At 42.4% G+C, this 15,650-nt stretch overlaps 1 protein-coding gene across 1 annotated transcript in view; it reads left to right on the forward strand.

The window, feature by feature from the left end:
• The window catches only part of MINAR1 (membrane integral NOTCH2 associated receptor 1), a 113,450-nt gene extending 98,243 nt beyond the window's left edge, over positions 1-15,207 (forward strand). Inside the window, exon 3 of the mRNA XM_064366120.1 lies at positions 11,149-15,207. Within this exon, the coding sequence (XP_064222190.1) occupies positions 11,149-11,346 (198 nt within the window). The 3' untranslated portion in view covers positions 11,347-15,207. The remainder of the gene's footprint in view (positions 1-11,148) is intronic.
• The last annotated feature ends 443 nt before the right edge of the window (positions 15,208-15,650 follow it).

A 15,650-nucleotide genomic window follows, 5' to 3' on the forward strand; every position in this document is an offset into this window, starting at 1 on the left:
TGATCCCCAGGCAAGCAGAGCCTGGAGTGGACCTCAGCAGTCCTACAGCAGAGAGGCCACACAGTTAAAAGGAAAACTAAGAAACAAATAACTTCATCATCAACAAACAGGACAGCCACTCAGAGACACAATCAGAAAGTCAACAACTACAAAGTCAACAGGTGGATAAATCCACAAAGATGGGAAGAAACCAGCGCAAAAAGGATGAAAACACCCAAAACCAGAACACCTTTCCTTCTACAAGGGATCACAACTCCTCACCAGCAAGGGAACAAGACTGGATGGAGAATGAGTGTGATGAAATGACTGAATCAGCCTTCAGAAAGTGGGTAATAAGAAACTTCCGTGAGCTAAAAGAACATGTTCTAACCCAATGCAAAGAAACTAAGAACTTGAAAAAAGATTTGACGAAATGCTAACGTCAAATAAGTGAATTGATGGAGCTGAAAAACACAACACGAGAACTTCGCAAAGCATGCACAAGATTCGACAGCCAAATTGACCAAGCAGAAGAAAGGATATCAGAAGTCGAAGATCAACTCAATGAAATAAAACGAGAAGGCAAGATTAGAGAAAACAGAGTAAAAAGGAATGAACACAGTCAACAAGAAATATGGGACTATGTGAAAAGACCTAATCTACGTTTGATAGGTGTACCTGAATGTGACGAAGAGAATGAATCCAAGCTGGAAAATACTCTTCAGGATATTATCCAGGAAAACTTCCCAAACCTAGCAAGGCAGGCCAATATTTAAGTCCAGGAAATACAGAGAACACCACAAAGATATTCCTCAAGAAGAGCAACCCCAAGGCACATAATCGTCAGATTCACCAGTGTTGAAATGAAGGAGAAAATACTAAGGGCAGCCAGAGAGAAAGGTCGGGTTACCCACAAAGGGAAGCCCATCAGACTCACAGCAGATCTCTCAGCAGAAACCCTACATGCCAGAAGAGAGTGGGGGCCAATATTCAACATCCTTAAAGAAAAGAACTTTCAACCCAGAATTTCATATCCAGCCAAACTAAGCTTCATAAGTGAAGGAAAAATAAAATCCTTTGTGAACAAGCAAGTACTCAGAGATTTTATCACCAGACCTGCTTTACAAGAGCTCCTGAAAGAGGCACTACACATAGAAAAGAACAACCAGTACCAGCCACTCCAAAAACATACCAAATGGTAAAGAGCATCAACACAATGAAGAATCTGCATCAACCAATGGGCAAAACAGCCGGCTAGCATCAAAATGGCAGTATCAAATTCACATATAACAATATTAACCCGGCAGCGGATCCAAGATGGCTGATTAGGAGGAAGTTGGGATTGCAGCTCCGAGAGAAAGCGCAGAGGGTGAGTGGACGCCACATTTCCAGATGATTTTTTACTGCCCACAGACCAGGAGATTCACAGAAGGAGGAACCCCACGGGTTACCAGCGCCGCTGGTTTGAGCAGTGAGGCCGCTCGGCCTACGCCCTGGGGCAGGGAGCAGTGGCTCATTGTACAGAGGGGACTGAGTCCCCTCTGAGCCAGCAAGGGGAGCTGAAGCAGGGATTCAAGCCAGGAGACTCCCAGGCAAGGGTGCACCACGAATCTCAGAGCCGCTGCTTTGGCTGATGCAGCGGCTCACAGGGCAGCGGATTTTTACTGCCCACAGACCAGGAGATTAACAGGTGGAGGAGCCCCACGAGTTGCCAGCGCCACTGGTTGGACTGGCGAGGCCTCTCGGCCTGCACCTGGGGCAGGGAGGAGTGGCTCCTTGTGCAGAGTGAGCGAGACTGGATCCCCTCTGGGCCAGCAAGGGGAGCTGAGGCAGGGAGTCAAGCCAAGAGATTCCCGGGCAAAGAGGGCACCACTGGAAACACGGCTGAACCCGGGACGGTCCAGCTCTGTGGAGGAGGGGCGTCCCCCACCGGGAAACACCCTGCAGTTCCCAGGGCAATTTACCATAACCAAGACAACCAGCCACTACAGAGACTCCGTCACTACAGGGGCGGGCCAGCATAGCGGAAGCAGTTCTAACTACACCCATTTAAACAGGACTGCAGGGAAGTTCACATGGAACCTGGGCAGAGCCCACAGCAGCTCAGGCGAAGCCTCTGCAGGCTGAGTGTGACTAGGCTGCCACCTTGTGGGCAGGGAAAACAATTGCAAGCCAGTGAAAAATCATAAAGCCCTAACTCCTCGGGACAGAACACCTGTGGGGGGGAAGAAAAGGGGGTTTATGAGTTTAGCTACTGCAGACTTAAAATTACCAAAATCAGAAAGACAGCAACTACAAAGTCGATAGGTGGATAAATCCACAAAGATGGGAAGAAACCAGCGCAAAAAGGATGAAAACACCCAAAACCAGAACACCTCTCCTCCTACAAGGGAGCACAACTCCTCACCAGCAAGGGAACAAGAATGGATGGAGAATGAGTGTGATGAAATGACAGAATCAGCTTTCAGAAAGTGGATAATAAGAAACTTCCGTGAGCTAAAAGAACATGTTCTAACCCAATGCAAAGAAACTAAGAAACTTGAAAAAAGACTTGATGAAATGTTAACGAGAATGGACAACTTAGAGAGGAATATGAGTGAATTGATGGAGCTGAAAAACACAACACGAGAACGTCGTGAAGCATGCACAAGTTTCAACAGCGGAATTGACCAAGCAGAAGAAAGGATATCAGAGGTCGAAGATCAACTCAATGAAATAAAATGAGAAGGCAAAACTAGAGAAAACAGGGTAAAAAGAAATGAACAGAGTCAACAAGAAATATGGGACTATGTGAAAAGACCTAATCTACGTTTGATAGGTGTACCTGAATGTGACGAAGAGAATGAATCCAAGCTGGAAAATACTCTTCAGGATATTATTCAGGAAAACTTCCCCAACCTAGCAAGGCAGGCCAATATTCAAGTCCAGGAAATACAGAGAACACCACAAAGATATTCCTCTAGAAGAGCAACCCTAAGGCACATAATCATCAGATTCAACAGGGTTGAAACGAAGGAGAAAATACTAAGGGCAGCTAGAGAGAAAGGTCGGGTTACCCACAAAAGGAAGCCCATCAGACTCACAGCAGATCTCTCAGCAGAAACCCTACAGGCCAGAAGGGAGTGGGGGCCGATATTCAACATCTTTAAAGAAAAGAACTTTCAACCCAGAATTTCATATCCAGCCAAACTAAGCTTCACAAGTGAAGGAAAAATAAAATCCTTTGCGAACAAGCAAGTACTCAGAGATTTCATCACCACCAGACCGGCTTTACAAGAGCTCCTGAACGAGGCACTACACATAGAAAAGAACAACCAGTACCAGCCACTCCAAAAATGCATGAAATGGTAAAGAGCATCAACACAATGAAGAATCTGCATCAACCAATGGGAAAAACAGCCAGCTAGCATCAAAATGACAGGATCAAATTCACACATAACAATATTAACCCTAAATGTAAACGGACTAAATGCCCCAATCAAAAGACACAGATTGGCAAATTGGATAAAAAGCCAAAACCCATCAGTGTGCTGTATCCAGGAAACCCACCTCACATGCAAGGATACACAAAGGCTCAAAATAAAGGGATGGACGAAGATTTACCAAGCAAGTGGAGAGCAAAAAAAAGCAGGAGTTGCAATTCTCATCTCTGATAAAATAGACTTTAAAGCAACAAAGATCAAAAGAGACAAAGGAGGACATTACATAATGGTAAAAGGATCAATGCAACAAGAAGAGCTAACGATCCTAAATATATATGCACCTAATACAGGAGCACCCAGATATATAAGGCAAGTTCTTAAAGACTTACAAAGAGACCTAGATTCCCACACAATAATAGTGGGAGACTTCAACACACCATTATCAATATTAGACAGATCAACAAGACAGAAAATTAACAAGGATATCCAGGACTTGAACTCAGACCTGGAACAAGCAAACCTAATAGACATTTACAGAACTCTCCACCCCAAATCCACAGAATATACATTCTTCTCAGCACGATATCACACCTACTCTAAAATTGACCACATAATTGGAAGTAAATCACTCCTCAGCAAATGCAAAAGAACGGAAACCATAACAAACAGTCTCTCAGCCCACAGTGCAATCAAGTTAGAACTCAGAATTCAGAAGCCAACCCAGAACCGCACAGCCTCATGGAAATTGAACAACTTTCTCCTGAATGTTGACTGGATAAACACTGAAATGAAGGCAGAAATAAAGATGTTCTTCGAAACCAACGAGAACGAAGACACCACATACCAGAATCTCTGGGACACATTTAAAGCAGTCTCTAGAGGAAAATACATAGCAATAAGTGCCCACATGAGAAGAAAGGAGAGAATGAAAATTGACACCCTATCATCAAAATTGAAAGAGCTAGAGGAGCAAGATCAAAAAAACTCAAAGCCTAGCAGAAGACAAGAAATAACTGAGATCAAAGCACAATTGAAGGAGATAGAGACACGAAAAACCCTTCAAAAAATCAATAAATCCAGGAGCTGGTTTTTTGAAAAGATCCACAAAATAGACCACTAGCCAGACTAATAAAAAAGAAAAGAGAGAACAACCAAATAGATGCAATAAAAAATGATAAAGGGGATATCACCACAGATTGCACAGAAATTCAAACCATCATCAGAGACTATTACAAACAACTCTATGCACATAAACTAGAAAACCTGGAAGAAAAGGATAAATTCCTGGACAGTTGCCTCCTCCCAAGCCTAAACCAGGAAGAAGTCGAAACCCTGAATAGACCAATAACAAGGTCTGAAGTCAAGGCAGCAATTAAGAGCCTACCACCCAAAAAAAGCCCAGGTCCAGATGGGTTCACAGCCGAATTCTACCAGACATACAAAGAGGAACTGGTACCATTCCTTCTAAAACTATTCCAAATAATCCAAAAAGATCCTTCCCAAATCATTTTATGAGACCAACATCATCCTAATACCAAAACCCGGCAGAGTCTCAACAAGAAAAGAAAACTACAGGCCAATATCCATGATGAACATAGATGCAAAAATCTTCAATAAAATACTGGCAAGCCGATTGCAACAGCACATCAAAAAGATTATCCACCATGATCAAGTAGGATTCATCCCAGGGATGCAAGGCTGGTTCAATATACGCAAGTCTATAAATGTAATTCACCACATAAACAGAACCAAAGACAAAAACCACATGATTATCTCAATTGATGCAGAGAAGGCCTTTGACAAAATTCAACAGCCCTTTATGCTAAAAACTCTCAATAAACTAGGTATAGATGGAACGTACCTCAAAATAATAAAAGCTATTTATGACAAACCGACAGCCAATATCATACTGAATGGGCAAAAACTGGAAGCATTCCCTTTGAAATCGGGCACTAGACAAGGATTCCCTCTCTCACCACTCCTATTCAATATAGTACTGGAAGTTCTAGCCAGAGCAATCAGACAAGAAAAAGAAATAAAGGGTATTCAATTAGGAAAGGAGGAAGTCAAGAGGAAGTCAAATTGTCTCTATTTGCAGAAGACATGATTGTATATCTAGAAGACCCCATCATCTCAGCCCAAAATCTCCTGAAACTGATAAGCAACTTCAGCAAAGTCTCAGGATACAAAATCAATGTGCAAAAATCACAAGCATTCCTATACACCAATAACAGACTTAAAGAGAGCCAAATCAAGAACGAACTGCCATTCACAATTGCTACAAAGAGAATAAAATACCTAGGAATACAACTAACAAGGAATGTAAAGGACCTCTTCAAGGAGAACTACAAACCACTGCTCCACAAAATAAGAGAGGACACAAACAGATGGAGAAACAATCCATGTTCATGGCTAGGAAGAATCAATATTGTGAAAATGGCCATACTGCCCCAAGTAATTTACAGATTCAATGCTATCCCCATCAAGCTACCAATGACCTTCACAGAACTGGAAAAAAACCACCTTAAACTTCATATGGAACCAAAAGAGAGCCCGCATAGCCAAGTCAATTCTAAGCAAAAAGAACAAAGCAGGAGGCATCACAGTACCAGACTTCAAACTGTACAACAAGGCTACAGTAATCAAAACAGCATGGTACTGGTACCAAAACAGAGATATAGACCAATGGAACAGAACAGAGGCCTCGGAGGCAACACAACATATCTACAACCATCCTATCTTTGACAAACCTGACAAAAACAAGCAATGGGGAAAGGATTCCCTGTTCAATAAGTGGTGTTGGGGAAACTGGCTAGCCATATGCAGAAAGCAGAAACTGGACCCCTTCCTGACACCTTACACTAAAATTAACTCCAGATGGATTAAAGACTAAAACATAAGACCTAACACCATAAAAACCCTCGAAGAAAATCTAGGCAAAACCATTCAGGACATAGGCGTAGGCAAGGACTTCATGACCAAAACACCAAAAGCATTAGCAACAAAAGCCAAAATAGACAAATGGGACCTAATCAAACTCCACAACTTCTGCACGGCAAAAGAAACAGTCATTAGAGTGAATTGGCAACCAACAGAATGGGAAAAAATTTTTGCAGCTTACCCATCTGACAAACGGCTGATATCCAGAATTTACAACCAACTAAAACAGATTTACAAGAAAAAAACAAGCCCATTCAAAAGTGGGCGAAGGATATGAACAGATACTTTACAAAAGAAGACATACATGAGGCCAAACAAACATATGAAAAAATGCTCATCATCACTGGTCATTAGAGAAACGCAAATCAAAACTACATTGAGATACCATCTCATGCCAGTTAGAATGGCGATCATTAAAAAATCTGGAGACAACAGATGCTGGAGAGGATGTGGAGAAATAGGAACACTTTTACACTGTTGGTGGGAGTGTAAATTAGTTCAACCATTGTGGAAAACAGTGTGGCGATTCCTCAAGGACCTAGAAATAGAAATTCCATTTGACCCAGCAATCCCATTACTGAGTATATATCCAAAGGATTATAAATCGTTCTACTATAAGGACACATGCACACGAATGTTCATTGCAGCACAGTTTACAATAGCAAAGACCTGGAACCAACCCAAATGCCCATCAATGATAGACTGGACAGGGAAAATGTGGCACATATACACCATGGAATACTATGCAGCCATCAAAAACAATGAGTTCGTGTCCTTTGTAGGGAGATGGATGAACCTGGAAACCATCATTCTCAGCAAACTGACACAAGAACAGAAAATCAAACACCACATGTTCTCACTCATAGGCGGGTGTTGAACAATGAGAACACATGAACACAGGGAGGGGAACATCACACACTGGGGTCTGTTGGGGGGAAATAGGGAAGGGACAGTGGAGGGTGGGGAGTTGGGGAGGGATAGCATGGGGAGAAATGCCACATATAGGTGAATGGGAGGAAGGCAGCAAATCACACTGCCACATATGCACCTATGCAACAATCTTGCATGTTCTTCACATGTACCCCAAAACCTAAAATGCAATTAAAAAAAAAAGTTTAGTGGAGTTTTATGTTACAAAAAAAAATAATTGCAATGACATTTATCTTGGGCCCTAAATGACAGCAATTATGGGGAGGGGCCGCTCTGGCCAGATGCTGACAGTGAGGTCTGTGGGGGCATCAGGAGCAGCCCTGAGCCCCTCCTCACCCCTCTCACCTCATGCATGTTACATACCCACTTGCACTGCATACCCCGTGACCCTTCAGGCCAATCCCTCTTCTGTCGACTTCCTGCTGGCAAAGAGGCTGGACAGAGATTTGATTCTCCCTCAGGTGGGTCCCATGCAGCTCTGCCGTGGGTGTTACCCCTCCATCTGTGGGAATTAGAATACCAAGAGCAGCTAGTGGGTCAGAAAGGACCTGGAGGTGTGAATGGCTCAACTGACGGAATAATCAATATCTCACCAGTATCACTGGATGACCTTGAAAGAGTCATTAATTCAGTGAGTCACAGACTGGGAAGCATCTCTGTAAAGTTTGCAGGGATGGAGTGGGAAGATTTTTGCCCCTACAGATATGTGAGCTTTTAGTGTACCAACATTTTTATGAGCATAAAGATAAAATTATAAAAATTAAAAATAGACATTTGGGTTACAGAGCTTCAGGTGACATTATTTAAAAATGCAAAGGAGAGAGAATCCAGTTGCATAAAATATGAGGAATTAGAGAGTTCAGTCGCTGTGTGAGGGTGTTTACGGCGAAACAGAACCAACCTTGAGAGCTTGGTGAAGGCAGCAGGTGCCACCTTTTTTGTTTTCATCTGTTTGCAGAGACTCAGGCGCAGTCTTAGGGCAGGGTTGGCTTCTGGACGATCTTCTCAGAGTCCCGTTGTGCCGAGATATACATCCGCCTTCAGTGGTGTCTGCTTGAGGGCATAGGCAAAGGTGCAGGCTTGTTCTTCTTTCCAACATTTACCAGGACTAATTAGCAACTGCATACACTCCCTGCGCCCCTTGAAACCTCAGTATTACCTCTCTTCTACTTGGTGCCATCACAGCTTACGGTTATCGAAAAAACAAATTAAAAATAGTTTATTTCACACACTGAATCCCAGCCCATAATAAAGTGTAGATAGCTATGAAAAGGAAGCCAATTTCCTTCTGTCTGAGCCCGAGGGAATAAAGCACGAAATCTGACGTGTCACTTACATACCGTTTGCCTCCTGGACCGGCCCCGGGATGGTGGAGAAGAAGAGCAGGTTGTTTGATCCAGAGTGTGCTAAGCCTGACTTTCGGGTGCCAGGGAAGGTCTGAGCCTCCGCCAGCACCCAGGCTTTAGAGGCACATTGCTCCCTTCTGCAGACCAGTCCTCCAGCAAAACATGCCCATCTTGGGTCCATCTCTCCTTTCTTGAGTGACTATGAAACTGCTGAAGGGTTTTCATGTTTTCATGCCAAGGACAGCAGATTGGTCCCAACGGCCTGTGGCAGGCAGAGCTTTCTCGGCTCCAGCAGGAGGAGGAGGCACTCTGGCAGCCAAGGCCGGGCAGCAATGGACCTGCTTGGGGAAGCTCAGGGCAGAGGCTCCCCGGGCTCTAGCAGAGGATGCTGTAGCAGGAGTTTCTTGCAAAGGTTGAAGGGTTGGACAGAGAACCCTGCACCATAAGGACTTTTCCCACATTCAGAGGGTCCTAGTTTCTATTTTGTGTGCCCTGAGTGTCCAAGACCACCTTCCACCCTTCCACAGAACTTGAAAAATTCAACAGCAGTCTGTAAACATGAAGCCTCAGCGAGGGAAGGAGCCGGAAGATTTTCTGTGGTGCTCAGATCCCCTTCTCTTTCCATTGTGCAGTGTCGCATAGCACATCCTAGAACGGGCTGTTCGCTGCCGTTTCTCTCTCAAGGACCAGACAGTAAATCCCTTAGGCCTTGCGGGCCTTGCAATCTCTCACAGCTGCTCAACTCTGCCACTGAGGTGCACAAGCAGCTACAGACAATTTGGAAACAAATGGGCGTGGTTCCGTTCCCATAAATCTTGATTTTTGGACACAGAGATTTGCATTTCATATAATGTTCACATGTCATAAAATATTCTTTTGATTTCCTTTCAACCATTTAAAAATGAAAAAAATCACTTTTAGTTCAAGGGCAAAGTTCACCTGTACCTGTTCACCTGTACTAAGACAGGTGGCAGGTCAGATACGGCCCGTAGGTCGCAGCATGCGTACCCCTGTGCTCGATGATTGTGAGTAACAGGCAGACAGTAAAGCCTGAGGGGTGCAGGGCCTGTGAGTCCTTAGTGTCCTGGCAGCAGGCACGTGGCATACTCCCAGGGATAACTGAGGAGGGGACTCTTCACAATAGCTGGTGAAGCACCCAGAGACCAGCACCAGCAGGTAGCTATTGCCACCCTTGAATCTGAAGGGCCAAGGGAAAGGGGTTGTTTCTGAAACCCACTGAGACCCATAGGTCTGAGAGCAGGTGTCTGATAGGAGCTGGGCCCCTGCCAAACGACAGCCCCACTGGGAGGGAGCTGGAGGAATGAATACCTCAACCTCCCTTTCTCTTTGTCTTCATTGGCTGACCCTCTAGTGGAGCTTGAAGGCAGGGGAGCCCCCATGATGTATCCATGTAGATTATATTTTTAGGGGCACAGGGCAAGATTTTAAAAAAACAGAATGACTCTAGAAGGTCAGGCAGAGAATTACTAGCATGCATTAGAATCATCATTGTTCTACCAATAAATGGTACACCCGAGTTTTTCAAAACTTTGAAGGGTTTGTTTTCTCAGCCTGTATTTGTATATGTGTATGAATAATTTTTAACGTGCCTGTGTTTATGAGCATTAAACAATCTAAGAAAATCTTCAAAATGGATATTTTGTTTGCATTTCAAAGATTTAAATGACCTCACTTGGAATCGCAATGTTCTTGCTTTTATGTGACCCTCTTATTATTAAATGCTTGCCTTAAAATGAGAACACTGCCTTTCTTCATGGAAGTAGATTATAACTGTCAATGTGGATTCACGCAGTACAGGTTAAATACGGTATTTCTCCTGATGACAGTTGATTAATCTTGGAGAGATCAGGAGACGAATGTCACTGGGGGCTCTTTCTTTAGGGAAGCTGCCCCAAGTCTGGAACCACTGCCAAGGCAGGTCTGGAGTGGGAACGGTCTGCCATGGGGTCAGTAGACCTTGACTTTGACCAGCAACATGACCTGCTCAGACAAATGGTTGAGGTTGAAGTATTTTGTGTTTTGTTTGAACTGCTCATCTTAGAGGTGCCTTTGATTTTTCAGTAGAAGCTTTATCTGAGAAAGAAGAACTGACTCAGAGTGCTATCATGGCCTTGTTTCAAGCAGATCTGTTCTTCGAGTCTGTTGGAAGAAAGCATTTTTCAGTGACTTTCCTCGTTTCCTGGCAGTGGGGCCAGCCTGTTCTTGGTTGCATGCCCTGGAAGTTCAGAGTCTTGCTCGTCTCAGCCCCATTTTGCTTGCTTGCAGATAAAGACCCTTATGTTTCTCTGTGTCAAAACCAGCATGAGGGAGGGGTCCGTGCAATCTGGTATGTGGGATGAGCCCGTGGTGACCTGCCTCAGGCCCGGGGTTGGTGGGGCAGTGCTGTACCACAGAGTCTCTAACTCCCAACTACAGACGACGTAAGTTCTTCAGGAGTGATGACTGTCAGGACATCTTTGACCTGATTTCAGATATTCACCGTATTTCTAACGTCTTCTCTTCGCTTTTAGACACAAGAATCTTTAAACCCAAACAACTTAGAGTACTGGATGGAAGACATTTATACTCCAGGCTACGATTCGTTGCTAAAACGTAAAGAAGCCGAGTTCAGACGAGCCAAGGTCTGCAAGATAGCTGCTCTGGTCGCTGCCGCGGCATGCACAGTCATCCTCGTGATTGTCGTGCCCATCTGCACAATGAAATCATGAGCCGAGAATGCAACCTACGTGCGGCTTATGGCTACCGATGTCTTGTCCGTATTTTAGAATCTTGCAGCAGTGAGGCAACAGTCTGTTGAGATAGAGATGAAATCATGGAAGCTTTTTTGCAAATGTTGAATGAAGGTGGTTTTTAGAAAATATACATTCTAGTGAGAAATCTACCTACCTATTAGCTTTGACTCAATTACACTCGATGCATTTTTAGAAGTGCAATATCTTTTCCTACCAAAAGAATGTAATGGACTACCAGTAAATACAAATTGACTATCCCAAGCCAAAACAAAAAAAAAAAACAACAAAGATTAATTGGGTTCTTTCCATTTTGATGATGTTTAACGGTGGGGAATAAGTTATGCAGAAGATATTTAATACATGCCTCTTTAGAAGAAACTAAGGGAAATAGTAACATAAGAAGAAAAGAGGGTGAGTTCTCTTTTCCATAATGCTCTTAGACCATTGCTGGTGAAGTAACAGGGTGCATGTCCCTAAAGGGTATTCCTTCTCTGTCGACTTTTATCAAGGGCTACTGACTTTCATTCTTGCCCTTTTGCCATCAACACGACAGAATGTCTGCATCACTGCAGATCTTCACGGAAACATTCTGGACCTTCTTCCCTGAGCCTGGGGTGAGAAGGAGCTGGACTACCAACTCAGGCGTGGAATGAAGTATTCAGGCCAGGAGACCTTCCCGTCCTCAGTCCAAAGCATAGGGGAGCTGCTTGCTAATGATGTAAGGTCAGTCTTTGAAAATCATGGCCACTCCAAAGATCTCCTGTTCTTGCTTTTGGTGTATGGCTGTATTCCTTAATTTTCTATCTCCTGGCAGTACCAGAGGCTCTGCCTCTCATATGTGAGTTGAAGAGTTTGGAACTTCTCCTTGTGCCTTGAAGAGTAGAGACAATGGCTAAACTTTGACATTCTATCTGTATACCACGGTTTTCATGCACCACTAATGTCAGCCATTTTCAATGGCTTTAAAATGATTTTGAAAGCTTGTTCAATAATATAATAATAATAAAGGCACTGGGGTTTTCTCAGTTACCACAATACCTACTCCAGAGTTTTGAATACTTATCAGCAGTGCAAAAAATATTACCTATTTAACCACTTATCTATATGTCTATCTAAATACCTGATTTTCATTTATTGTCTTCTCCGTTAAATAACTTGAGAGCAAGGTTTCTTTAGTGTAAAAGACGCTGTTGTAATTTCACCCGAATTTGATCTGTCTCCACCTGCTGAATGGTGCTTTGACAATAAAGGAACAGAAAGAATCCTTATCGGCATCTGATTCTAATGTCTTGTCACAGGTTGAAGAGAAAACGATTGACAGAAACTAGCTACCTTGTATTTTTTTGATAACAAGGTGGGATATAGATTTTGGTAGCAAGTGTAATCACTCTGGATGATATAATAAATTTCTAAGAGAGAGGTGTGAGAGCATTTCAATTTTTAAAGCAATAGGAGTCCAGCATCCATTCAAAAAAAAATTCCAAATAATGCTTAGCTTGCTGTGTCTAATTCTGTTGTTCACCCTTAAGGAGTAGACAGTTAATTTTATGATGTTAACAAGTGAGAGATGAATGTTTTCATCTGTAGTGAACCTTTATTTTTAAAGGTCTTCATGCTGTCCATTTGTATGATCATACTTATGTATGGATTTCCAATTTCAGTGACTGGAAACTTAAGCCTTAGTATGAAAAACTGAGGATTTATAATTGAAAATGAAATATATATATATATATATATATGTTATTGTCAGAATTATAGTCTTTGGTGCTCTGTTTTCAATTGGGCATATTACATAAGGTTGTTTCTTTCACCCCAAAGAGACTACTAGGTTATCACTCTGGGCATTGCCTTTCCACCGCACCCCTCAACCAGTAAGACTCTATACCGCATTCTAGTCTCACTATTCTCCTCTTAATCACAGGTTAAGTGCCAGAGTATCAGAGATCAGTAGCTCCCAACCTCTTGCTCTGAATTTGCAGAAGAGTGGAGATGTACTTACCCAACATAAGAAAAATCTAGTCAAATCCACCCCAACTCTGCCATTTGACAGGTGGGATCTTAGGGGCTGGACCAAACCAGTTTTGCCACTGCCCTTGGGCGAATCCATTCCTAATGGACCCCATGCGGGTATGTGCCTAGCTACCTTGGGAGGGCATGACTATAAGGCAAACCTCAGACTTGGAAATGAAAGGATTCTGTAGAATTTTCTTCTATGCTTTCCATAGCTGGAGAGGTAGTCAGAGGAATTCAGTCTTGCTCTAAGTCCAGAGTAGCTTCGAGTAGCTTTAAAATTCAACTCAGTGTTGTTGTCGTCACATAACAAAAACATCCAGACTTGATAATGATCCAGGAAATTAGACAATGGAGGCCAAAGGTAAGGTGGTTTTCTCCGGACCGGGGTCATCCTCAGACTGATAATACGAGGTCTGATGTTGAGGTTATGAATCATTACCATGGCTTGCAGCTCTTGGATGCTTGGGGTCTTGATATCTACAGAAGGTGGAGTTCACAGCTGGAGCCTTTCTTGCCATTGACCCCAAGCTCACCTCAGCCTTCTTTCCCCGACCCCCAGACTCACCCTATCTCTTCTATTCCCTCAGTTTGCAGAATGAGCAAGACAGAACCGGGCTAGGAGGGAAATGTCTGTCCATCCCTCTAATCTTTGCCCATCCCCTCCTGTCGCAGTGAGCTCCCCACAGGTGACATATGGACTGGCCTGTCTGCTGTACTGGGTACCACCTTCCACCATACTCTTGTATTTTTACATAAAGGATAATTTCTTGCATCTGAGTCTAAAATTACGACATTATCAAAATTCACTTCATTTTTCCTGCATTTTAAAAATAAAATATTATTTAAGAGATTATTTTGAAATCAAATGTCCTTAGCCAATGATCAAATTCATAATCATTTCATCTTCTAATCTAAATTTGTTCTGAACACAGCCTTGCAGAAGAGCAAAAAATATTTCCCCGCTCATATTTTTCAGGCATTTTATAACCAGTATCCCCTTCATTAAACTGAAATACAGTAAAGTAAATCATACTTACATCATCCATTAGCTGATCATAAATTGTTAGTATTTTAAGGCATGCAACTATGTGATTGGTATCTGCAAGGCTAGTTTAATAGATGTGCTAACAATCACTGCTCTGAGTAATTGTGCCACAGTTCCGACACCCTTACTGGAATCAAGCAGTGCTGCTTTTGTTTACAAGTTATCAAGGTAAGAGCAGTGGCATCACATTTGTTGTTGTTGTTTTTGAAATAGAAAAAACAAAACAGAAGACGCTCTGCCAACAGTAAACGATTCTGTTAAGTGGTATAAAAATTTGTGAGTGTTGAAATTCAACATGCTTCATATTATAACCAACCTGCAAGAATATTGTGGTCAATTGTGTGAATACCAAATCAGTATATACTGTATATTGTACTATGGAAATTTGTATTTAAAGGCAAAGATACGAGTAATCATTGGTATAATTGGGGAAAAGGGTATTCGGTATTTATTAAGTAACAATGAGAAATGCAACAAACTTCCTTATTTATGCCTTATGAATAAAAGAGTGTGGAATGTCAGGTGAAATTTTATGTGCAAGATCCTGAAGGAATGGATATTCTTGAAGGCAGGGACTGTGTCTTTTCTATGTTTGTTCTGTACAGATCTCAGCACACTCTTGGTGCTTGATAAATGTTATATAATACCAATAACTAAGCACATTTTTAGATCTTTTTTCAAATGGCTTGTGTAAAATTTGGTTAATGTACAATGGTTGGTTTGAAGCTATCATGTAAAATTGGCCTCTCCAAATATAATCAAAAATAAACTGAAAAAATGTCAAATGTCTTGCAATGAGATTTTATTTTATGCATAAATTATAAGTGTTCAGTTTTAGGCAAGGACCATGTGTCCAGCTGGATGACTTCTCACGAATTGAACAATTTCACAAATTGAACATGTAATCAGCACTTAGCAAAAATGTCGCAGAACATTGAGACATCCCAGAAGCCTCCCTCATGTCTCTTCTAGTTAAAACCCTGTGAAAACAAACCACCATCCTGACTTCTAAGGTTCCAGATTTGTTTTGCCTGTTTTGAGCTTTATATAAAAGTAACTGTGCAGTATCACTCTCTGTCTGTCTGCACTCTTTCAGCATGATGTTTTGAGAGAGATTCTCATTGTTATGTGTGGTTGCAGTTTTCTGATTCTCATCTCACTAACTCGTTGTGAATATACCACAGTTTATTTTTCCATTCTACCATTGAATGAACATTCAGGT

The sequence above is a fragment of the Aotus nancymaae genome, unplaced genomic scaffold (assembly GCF_030222135.1).
Source record: "Aotus nancymaae isolate 86718 unplaced genomic scaffold, 86718_ANA_hifiasm-v0.15.2.pri h1tg000064l_0, whole genome shotgun sequence".
Lineage (NCBI taxonomy): Eukaryota > Metazoa > Chordata > Mammalia > Primates > Aotidae > Aotus > Aotus nancymaae.